At 40.4% G+C, this 11143-nt stretch overlaps 1 protein-coding gene across 1 annotated transcript in view; it reads right to left on the bottom strand.

Moving 5' to 3' along the window:
* Positions 1-6110: 6110 nt before the first annotated feature.
* LOC109444972 (aldehyde oxidase 2) overlaps positions 6111-11143 on the bottom strand; it is a 52442-nt gene continuing 47409 nt past the window's right edge. The window contains exons 26-29 of the mRNA XM_019726762.2: positions 9959-10087; positions 8149-8223; positions 7358-7410; positions 6111-6195 (exon numbers count right to left, since the gene is read on the bottom strand). Of these exons, the coding sequence (XP_019582321.2) occupies positions 8149-8223; positions 9959-10087 (204 nt within the window). The 3' untranslated portion in view covers positions 6111-6195; positions 7358-7410. The remainder of the gene's footprint in view (positions 6196-7357; positions 7411-8148; positions 8224-9958; positions 10088-11143) is intronic.

The raw sequence follows: 11143 nt of genomic DNA, 5'->3' as shown, positions 1-11143 counted from the left end.
AAAGAAAGAAGATGGTTCCAAGCAGAGGGAGGAGCATGGCAGAGGCCTCTGTCCTTGATACAAGGAACAGACAGAAGAAGGTAAGGGTGGCTGGAGAGAGACAGTGGGGTCAGGGGGCCATGTGCGGCTGGAGAGGTAGCTAGGGGCCTGCCATGCTGGATTTTGCAAGTTATAGGCCTGGCAGGGCAAATGTAAAAGTTTTATCTTTAACCCAAGAGCAATGGGAACCTTTTCGCCTTGTGTATGTGCTAGTGGCATGATCATATTTGTCACACCACAAATCTCTGGCTGCAGTGGGTGTAGGGAGATGGCTAAGAGGCTGCTCCGACCAAGGCTAGAGAGATGGTCATTGGACTTAGGGTCTCTAGAGAGTAAGTTGAGGTAGCTCTCTTTCATTTACTGCTCTATTCCCAGCACCCAGAACAATGCCTGGCACGTTTAGATACTCAACAAATGTTTGTTTAATGAATGAATAACACAGTGGTTAGAAACAGAAGACATAAACTGGTGCAAGAGATTGTTAGGGGTTAAAATGAACAGGACATGGTGAAGGGCTGGCTACTGAGAATGAGAGAGAGAAACGTCAGGCCACTCCTAGGTTTCTGGTTTGCGTTACTACATGAATGGAGGAGTATTGCCATTTCCTGTGACAGGAAGCAGCAGAAGAATCTATACTTTGGGAATTTCTGGCCCTCTTTGTTAAGCCAAGAGTCAGGACTTCCTCCTCTTTGCTTCCCTGGGGAGGCCCCACTCAAGGCTGGCTCTGGTTATCCTCTCTGTTAGTGTCCAGCTGAGGAGAGGGGGTCTGGAGGCCAGAACCGAGTAACTCTTGGCTCTCTGAATTCTCCTCAAGGATTCGAAGGGCCTATGTTCTCATCGTTTCAGATATATATGAGGTCAGTGGAATGGCTATGAATATTTCGGTTCAGGATAAGTCTGAAGGACAACGGTCACTCTCAACATGGTTTAAGTGGTCTTAATAACAAGGGGTTTATTACTAAGAAGTTAAACATTCTGCCCTGCCCTCACCTCCAAAACTCATTCCAGAGGCTATAAACAAAGATTATGAGTTTGTGGGATAGAGGGCATGGGTTAGCTATTTTCCTTTTGGGTTTAAGCTATTATTTTTTGAATGATCTTGCGTGAACAAGTATCTTTTCAATCCCGATTTCCTGTGAATGGAGGCTCACCAGAGTTACTCCCAATTAAATCTCAAACAGTTATGTCAGGGGTATCTTGATTTTGTAAAATGAGTGTATCAATAAAGTATATTTTACATATAAATATATATGAATTCAAAGATGGTTAAAACTACATGTGTGATTTCTGGTTAGTGGGATTTTAACTTTCATTTAATAATTTGATTAGGCACAGATTAGGGTATAAATTTACTTAAGAGGTCTAAGAAGCAGGAAATAGAAAAATCACCTAGTAGGAAAATAAGCAATAATTCCATACCATCTCTGTGAACCGATCTGCACAGGCCATTCGAACCCATTCTGGCGTTGCCGGGCTCTTCACTGTGAAGTCCTCCGCTATGCCCCTCTCTCTGCGTGCTGTGGCCACTGCATCGGCGATGGCAAAAAAGACAGCCGACCCCAGGAACATCCCGGACTCCCCCAGGCCCTTCAAGAAAGCACATTTATTTTAGAAGTGTCTACACTAGACTACAAGCCACCAAAAATCAGGGGCTAGGCCTTGGTCACCATCGTATCCTCACCCCCTTGCGCAGGGCCTTGCACACAACAGGTTCTCAGTAAATGTTTGCTGACTGACTTACTAACTGCATGAAGCTTGAGTGCTCCGAAAAAATCCCAGTATCATATGAATTTACCATATCTTTAATACTGTTTGAATTAAATCTTTGTTCTATAGGACAGAGAGGTAGGCGGTGTGTGTGTGTGTGTGTGTGTGTGTGTGTGTGTGTGTGTGTGTGTGTGTGGTGTGATAGGCGGGTACCCTATGTAGAAAAACACATTCAGTGGATTGGATTGGCCAGCTTCATGAGCAAAGAGAAAAATGCCTCATTATGACTCCAGGGTTAGGAAGGCAGGGTTAAACGAAAGAGTACAAAACTTCAGTAGCAGATGATGGGTGCAAGCCCAGCATGTGCAAGGGATGCTCAGGTAATATAAATGAGTGAAGTGAGCAAATGAAAGGCCATCAGGAATAGTGGGGATTATGGTGAAGCAGAGATATGCCTATGTCCTGTCTGAAGGGGGCTACTGTTCTTCGGTTCTAGCTAATTGTTGCCTTTCAGAAATGCAGCCATAAGGATCAGATCATCCAATTCTTCAAGAGAATTTAGATATTCATATTATCATAAAATCCTTGACTTTAAAACACTCTGTGTAGAACAAAGAAAACACATCTGCAGGCTAGATTTGGCCCATGGGCCCTGTTTGCAGTCCCTGAGCTAGAGACACTGACTCTGAATCCTGGCTTTTGCTCCCTCTGTCTCTCTGGGTGAGATGATCTCTCAGACTCCCTCTTCCTTCATCAGTGAGATGCAGGCAGTGACATCTACTTTACAGGGTGTTGTGAAGTTCAGGAAGCACAGCTCTGGGTACCTGGTTCAGTCCTTCTTATTATTACTTAGTACACCCCATGGCACACCTGCAAACTCATGATTTTCCTGTGGGTCTGCCTATGAGTGGCTGGCCACAACCACAAGGACCCAAGGGCCCTGCCTGCCCTATTACTCTTGGTGGCCTGAAAGCTGCTCTCTGTGGGTTCTGAGCTTCCTTTTGCCTTTTCCCCATTGGAGTGATTTCCAGCCCGGTGAGAATCCAATGGCCCTTGTGATTGTCCTTCCTTTCAAATTTGCCCCACCTTATATGCCCAGAGGAAGTTCCTGGGCTGAAAGTGGGATCCAGTTTGGAAATGACAAAATTCCAGCAGATATAGGTGAACTCATTTATCTATTTATTTTTGGTATTAATTTGCCACCCCTATAAGAAGGCTCCCAAAAGATTTTAAAGAAAATTTTAGCAGTACATTTCAAACCACTCTGAGGATGGTTTTTACATAATCTATACACAACAATGCAAATGCATGCTGACCTTTATTTTAATTTGCAATTTCACGACTTTAGCAATTACTGAGGGTGGGTGTCTTTGCTCCTGACACTGTTGACATCTGAGTCAGATAATTCTTTGTGGTGGGGGCTGTCTTGTGGATTAAAGGCTGTTTAGCAGCATCCCTGGCCTCTACCCACTAGAAGTAACATCTTCCCTTCTAGCTGGGACAAACAGAAATGTCTGCAGACATTGTCAAATGTTCGCAGATGGGGGGGCAATTCCCTCCCCCCTGCTCCCCCCTCCCCCTGCGTGCCCCATTGAGAACACTGCTTTAGACCATTTGTGGGTATAGCTGAGGACCCTAAGCCCCTCTGAGATGAGTGACTTGCCTAACAGTATAGGGTATTGGTGGGGCTGGGTTAGGAATCCAGGTCTTCTGAGGCCTAGTCCAGAATTCCGTCCAAGCTGCCACTGCTTTCTAGGATTTCAGTAGCATCATGCCTTCAATCCCATTTAATATTTTAGTCTTGTGGTTCTTAAGTGAAAATGTCCTAGGTAAAAATGTTATTCTAGCAAATCAAAGCTTTTTGCTGAATTTTAGAGTTCTCTTGAAAGAGGATTTAATAAACTTCTTGGCCAAGGATTGCCATTGGGTGGATCATTTATCTTCTCTGAATGTCTGAATTTCTCTAGATGAATCATCTCCAGATTCTAATAGTCTATCTTGCTTTGGTCCCGATAATGGTTGACATTTATTTTTTATTTTGTCCACCTGCTTTCATTTATTATGCTGCCTGATCCATTACATTGTACAGTAGTAGATTTGGTTGCTTACCTTGGATGAATAGATGGTTAGTGGGGTGTTTGATGACGACAACAAGGAGACATTGAACTCCACTGGGACATCAGTGATGGTTGGAATTTTGTAGTCATCTGGGCCCCGAGAGTACAGGACACCTTCTGGGGAGTATTTTAGCTCCTCGGTGGTATAAAGGCCCATTCCCTGAATAAACGAACCTTCAATCTGAAGAGGGAAAATGTCAAGCTCTGTGATACTGTATGCTTTTCAGAAGGCCTTTACTTACATCCCAGTGACTCTCAGGAAGCAGCATGTGTCTCAGTGGGCCAGCACCTACCTGCCCAATATCAATGGCTGGATTTAGGCTGCAACATGCATCCATGACGATGTCCGCTCTGATTTTCTGCCAACAATTAAAATTCCCTCAGCATAAAAATGTCAAATAAAGGTTTGTCACTTAATGTTTATTCAAATGGCCCTAAATTATTACAGAGCTCCTGATGGGTAGTTAACACTACATTGAACTCCATCAACATTAGAGGTGATAAGACATGTGCTACGCTCTCCAAATTTAGTGTTAGGACTGTTGATGACTCGAGATGGTCCTTTGCATTCATGGTTTTGATTCCTGTTAAGTGACTCTACAAGTCCATGGCGTGTTGGTATGCTGGAGTGTCACTTAGTAAATAACTGAGCCTGGTTGTTCATCTGAGTCTCAACCTGCATTTGTTGTTCTCATATAATGCATGAGTTTATCTAGTCCTCACGGTTTGATGTAAGTGGTACATTTTTTAAAAATTAGTTTCAGGTGTAGAAAACAATGGAATAGTTAGACATTTATCATTTATATCCCTCACACTGTGTCAATCCCCCTCCCCCCATCTACTACCCCTCTGACATCACACACAGCCATTACATTTCCACTGTCTCTATTCCTAATGCTGTACTCTGCTTCTTGTAACCATATATATAATATATATATTGTGTGTATATATATATATATATATATATATATATATATACACACACACACACACAAAATTATAGTTGACATTCATTATTGTTCAGCTTCAGCTTCAGGTGTACAGTGCAGTGATCAGGCATCTACATCTTCCCTGAGGGGGTCTCCCTAACGAGGTGGTAAATCTTTGCCTTTTGCCGAGGAACTCACATGTATGAATTGGAGGATTTCCAAGATATTAGAACATATTAAGAGCAAGTCTTGATACTTACCACCTTTGATTTTGCTAATCTACTTCCTTCCCTGAGAAATGCCACATTAAATCTGGCCCTTCTATTTTAGCACTGGGCATGTGCATGCAGAGTGTTAAGGAGACACAGAAAGCCCGTAAGGGCTTGTGGGCTATCTCAGGAGTATCTGAGTAGGCTTTCCTTTTGCCCACATCTGGTGCTTGTTCTGATAACTTCATCATTCTCTGTTTAGGCCCATTTTGATAAGATTACAAGTCAGTATTTGCAAAGTCCTCTCTATTTTGTGTGAATTGACCATTTTTACACATATTTTAGGGCATGATGGTTCAAGACGACATTGGAATAATTTGTGTATGGAATTTAGATGTGTCATCAGTCCATCCTGTAAATTTCCTAACAATTTACTATACTTTGGAGTATACTATATTCTATTTAAGGTTTCTGTAATCTTTGTTCTCAGAATGGTATGTGGGGTATATTCATGGGTTTGTCTTTTATAATGGAAGGTGTTAATTTTGCTTAAATATGCCTCCCTGTCTTCAATAGGTGGTTTCTTGGATGCCCAATTAAATAGCCAACTCAAAATTATTTTCTCTCTCCTCCCCTCCCTCCCTCTCTCCCCAGTCGATTTCTTTAGAGGCTGGTAGTACCCTTGGGATAACTGACTTTGGAGAAACAGTATCACATTGCTATGTGCTTTTAAAATGTTTACTCAGGAGAATTTGCTAAATTACCTACACCTTCAGATTAGATAATTTGACCTTCCTTTAGAAACGGAACACTTTTTTTTGCAAAAACTTTGGAAAGTGATTTCCTCTAAAATGGAATAAGAAACAATGCGTTTTAGGCTGTCATGAGCAATTTCCTTCTTGACTATTTCTTTGTAAGTGGAAATTAAGGATAAAGCTGTATCTCTAGACATTCGCATAGGACTGAAAGAAGCTTGTTCTTATTGTATAAGTACTATATAATGAAATTTGGGCTATTAATGTACAATGCAATTTTGTTGTTGTTTTAACTTACCAAGAAGAAAGTTATATTGGACTTACCTTGTGAGCTCCTGTCAGGCAGTCAATTTCAACCTCAGAACAGGCTGCTCCATAGACATAGTAGGGAAATGGGTCACCCTCCCCTTTCTCCCAGTCCATGAAGGCCTTGTAGCCCCTGGTACAAGAAATAAAGCCTTTTATTAAGCTTGGGGGTGGGGATAGGGAGGGTGCAAACAATGTTGATTCATTTTAAAACTTTACCAAAGTTTTATGATAGTGTTTCTTTTGATTGATGTTGTTTTTCAACTGCCTTTTCAACTCATTTAAACTGCTACCTGTATTTACAACCTAGCTCATTACATCAACACCTCCCTCGCCTCCCCCGTTTAAAGAGGATACTCTTTGTGCTGCAGTTAGGATGCCAAAAACCGACCTCACAGGTCTGTATCTTGTTGGTTTAGTCTTGAGCTTTAGCACTGCCTGTTGAGAAGCTCAACTGATTTTATCAGCATTCCCAGAGGGAACCCCTACCTGGTAAAAAGGACTGGTAATTCAATGCATTAATTTATAATGGAAGATGTACACAGCTAGAGGGCTGATTTTTCTCTCTTTTTGGGTAACTGAACTCAGGAATTTAGAACTCATTAAGTACAGGGCACTGGGCTGGCTGGGCCTTTACCTTGGCTTTCCTTCTCTCTTCATGAGGATTTGCTTCATTGCTTTCTCTCTGTCTTTCTCTGTCTCTCTGTCTCTGTCTCTGTCTCTCTCTCTGCAGTTTGGTGGTTTGTTTCATTATATTGTTAATACGTCCTGAATTTGACAATCAGCTCTCCTCTCTGGGCTTCATTCAATTAACTCGAATTTACGGAGGGCCTCCCACTGACAGACCCTGCACAGTTGATAAATGGTGATGACCATCCTATCCATCTCCTCTTGCCCAGCAAGGAGCTTCAACATAGAAAGATTTTATGGTAAAGGGAGGGAGATTTGTAAAATTGAGTTGCAAGTTATTTCTAATGATATATTTTTTACTATTCACAGTAAAGAATATTATTCTTTATATTTCCACAATGAAGAAAAGTAAATGATGATTAGATGTAAGTCACATTAAAACAATTTTTTTTTTTTTTTTTTTGCCCAAGAGGGGTATTTTTATTATTTCATATTTCTTTGGACGTAGCATAAAGTCCTATTGAAGTCATAGAATTTGGGGCCTAGAAGGGACGTCAGAGATTACATAATAAAAACTTATTTTACAAATGAGGGAACTGAGGCCCAGAGTGATTGGGTTACCTCATATTGTCTCAGCTAAGTCAACACATTATTGTAATTTTTACCTGAAGTATCCAGTGGCTGAAAGACTGATTCTTTGTTCAAAAGCAGCTTCTATCTGTAGAATGGGCACATTTAGTTAAAATAAAATAAATATATCATCTGATAGGTGAAAATGAAAATATTCTATGTATAAAAATTGACATCTGATCATTGCTTATGGTGCTTTGTTACCAACAATAGAACTCACCGTAATATTTTTCCCTCAGCTGGTATACTAACAATATCCCACTGATTGAGTTCAGAAGTCTAACTTAAATAAATAACACAGACTCCTGCTGCACATCCCTGATGGAGACTCAGTTCACAGGGTATTTGGGGCTTCATTTCTAAATGTTAGAACTCTAGTAAGTGTGTGTGCAAGTGTGTGCTAATTGTGCCAATGAAAGAATATATAGGGTATTGTAAAGTTGGATTAAACGAGTCATTTCCCTTGAGACTTACTCAATAGCCTTTTCCTCCTCCCTACTCAAAATATCAAATTTTTTTTGTGGCTTAGGAAGGCTGAGTCGTGTTTTCTTTTTTCTTATTTAAGCAAGCTGAGTAAGGCCTTCCGGGACTCCTTCATACACCTCCACTCTTCCTCTCAGTGATGCTGTTCCCTGCATGCTCTCTCCATACATACCTGGTATGCGTCACAGACCAGCCATCTCACCCTTTGGTGATCTTGCCCTTTGGCAGAAATCCACTCTTAGAAAAACTGTTGCTATGTGGTGCAGATGTATATAGCCATGGTGCTCTCAGCATTGGTTTGGGTTGTTTTCTCATTTGTGGTAAAACAGAGTGGAACACTTACTCAGTCTTCCCATGTACCTTCTGGGTTTTTCTTAATGATGGGCTCAAGACGTTTCAGAAGGATCTGACAAGCATTCTTGAAGGAGAAAAGAAGTGAATTCCCATCAGAGAAGAGCCCACTGGTTAAGATTTGTGTGAAAGAATATTAATTGATAATTGATTAGGTCAGTGAATGCTTATGGAGTGCCTGACCCCGACACACTGGGAACACCAAGACAGCAACAGCACAGCCTCTGACCTTGAGAATAGCGTTAATTACTGGAGGGAAACTTCCTGCTTTACTTCCTGTGAAAATATAGGCTCAGTTGAATTTCTACTCTCAGGTCCCTCTTCTAAAAATATTCATGTTAATTCCTTTTCTCTTTTCCTACATTTTTGATTCATACTTTCTTTTGGATTTGCCAGCCAGTAAAATAAATGGAACAAAATATTTTATTTTCATTCAAATTTGTGCTTTCCAGTCTGCAACAAGGACATGCTGACATCCTTCTGGGTCTGAAACATTATTCAACTCTCTGTCCATCCCTTCATCTGTTCATCCATCCACCTTCAAACTACTGCAATGATAGCCTTTGCTTTGGATGTGAAGAGAAAAAATAATTAAGTTTGTTTTTATAATAACCTAAATCTACAAAGTTTCTGATACTCAGAATAGAAACCTAAAACTCAATGTCCTAGAAGATGGATTAACACTTAGTTTGGGCTGACAACTCCCATACACACTGAGCTATTCCTATCTTATGTTTGATCCTACCCAAAATTGGATCTCATGAATTTGAGGTTTCCCACACATTTGTTTTGAGTGAAAGGTGTGTCTGGTTTTTTGAGTCCCAAAGGCATGTCCTCACAAAGATAAGATGGATTTGAAAGTATTTTCTCTTGGTAGCTTTAGTGCAAAGTCCTGGGAATGAGGGAATATACTTCCCCACCACGTCCCAATGGAAAAAGTGGACAGTTTATAACAAGCATCATAAATACATATTACTTCAAAAGTACATGCAATCAGAGATTTGAATTAAGAAATATGAAGTCATGGTTCTCTTCTGAAAAAGTAGAAATTTAGCAGGTTTTGTTTTTAACATCAGATAGAAATTTATAAAGAAAAAGGAGGAGTACTCTAGTAGAATTCTACTGATACAGACACTTTAATTGCACCATATCTCCCTGGCTGGGGCTCTGTCTGTCTACTTGCCTGCAGGAACTTGTTTGTGTCAGGGGAAACTTGCACATTTCTGCATTACTTGGTGTCCAGTTTTCTTCTTTCTGTGTCTCCCAGGGACAGAGACTGCCTGTGCACCAAAATCCATTCTGCCCTTCCATAGTTGCTGGACATATGGTTTCTCACTACTCTACATTTCCCCAACCTCCCCTGTGGTTAGCTGTGGCCTCAGACTGGTTCTGCTAATGGATGATGAGTGGAAGTGATTTGCTTCACTTCCAGGTCTGGCCTCCATGCTCTCTCCTTTCCCTGGTTCACTGGAATAATGATGCTCAACATGTGGCTCAACACATGTTGAAAATGGAGGAATTACCATCAATCTCGATGCTTAAATGACTGAACATTCCCTCTGGACTGTTACATGTACAACAAAAGGACTTTTGTTGTGTTTCAGCCATTATGTTCTGGGTCTGTTTGTCACCTCAGTTTAGCCTACTCCCACTAATATACTCTCCCAACATTTTGGTTATCACAAGCCTATGTTCAGTGACATAGATGACTTCTCTGAAGCCGCCCACTTGTGCCTGTATCCAGCTAAGAAAACCAGAGATGTGGTAAAAGTACCGAAGGGAAGACAGACAGAAGGAAGCACCTGCACGGCTCTGCCATTGACATCTGAACCGATGGAAGCTGCTGTAGCAATTGTATTAGGCACTGTAGCTGTACTTGTTTCACAGATGTGCATATAAGACATGGGTATTTTTAATTCACGGCTGGCCACCTATAAGAAAAATAAACATTTTCAAGTTTAGCAAAGAGTTCGGTAAAGATCTGAGTCATGATTGTTCTTAACAAAAAAATTACTATTTTTATTATGTTCATAATGTCCTTTAAAGCGTAAAATAATGTCTTATAAAAATTAAAAACACTTTTTAGTAGAGCCTCATGCTGATTTTTAAAATGTTTTCTCTGTAATATTATACAGTGTTTCTTTCATTCAAATTTAGTGCATTTAGGATGTTAAGGATTTCCTTTTTTCTAAGTTTTACATGTGTAGAGGGTAGGACAAGTTGAGAGTATTCATATTTATTTCATGGCAGTGGCAGGAAGAGAGACAGTGATTAGATTGACTGACTCAGAGTTTGGTTTTAAATATATTGGAATCAGTATCAGATAAACTTGGAATGACCCTGATAGCCTGTCTTTTCTTCTTGCCCTCATTCCCACCTAACTTTAGCTTCTTTACCCTTTTCTTCTATTTGTTCCCATTTGCTTATATTCCTCTAGTGTTTACTGTTTACTTTTTTCTTTTCTGTTCTTTTCCTTCCAGTTTCTCTAGCAGACACATTAAAATATTTAATCAAGAAGAAATTAAAAAAAAAGAAAGAAAAAGGAAGGGAGGTAAGGAAGGAAAATAAAATAGCATTATTTTGGCTGATGTCTATTTTTTTTTTGCAAAAACGCTTTCTCCAGATGTCTGCAGCTATGTACCTGTTCCCAAATGTCTTCAGATTAATGCCATTCAATGATTAAATTTCCCCAGAAAGATGAAAAAAAAAAAAAGAAAAAAAGAAAGAAAAAGAAAGGACAATTTTATTGGTTCTTGGTGATGAAAATCCAAAGGGAATTTATTGGTTCATATAACTGGGAAGGACAGATGGAACTGGTGTCATGTATGTCTATATTTACGGGCTTTATGATCTCATCAGGGTCCTCTCAGAGCCTCTCATGTTTGCTTTTCTTTCTGATGGCCATGTTATTTTCAACAGTAGACAGGCTTCCTCCATGGCACAAGAGAATTGCCTCTGACAACTCCTGGTCTCTAGCATAGTAGCCA

This window comes from Rhinolophus sinicus, linkage group LG01 (genome assembly GCF_036562045.2).
Source record: "Rhinolophus sinicus isolate RSC01 linkage group LG01, ASM3656204v1, whole genome shotgun sequence".
Lineage (NCBI taxonomy): Eukaryota > Metazoa > Chordata > Mammalia > Chiroptera > Rhinolophidae > Rhinolophus > Rhinolophus sinicus.
The sequence above is the reverse complement of the archived record's forward strand: the minus strand, read 5'-3'. Positions and strand labels throughout refer to the sequence as shown.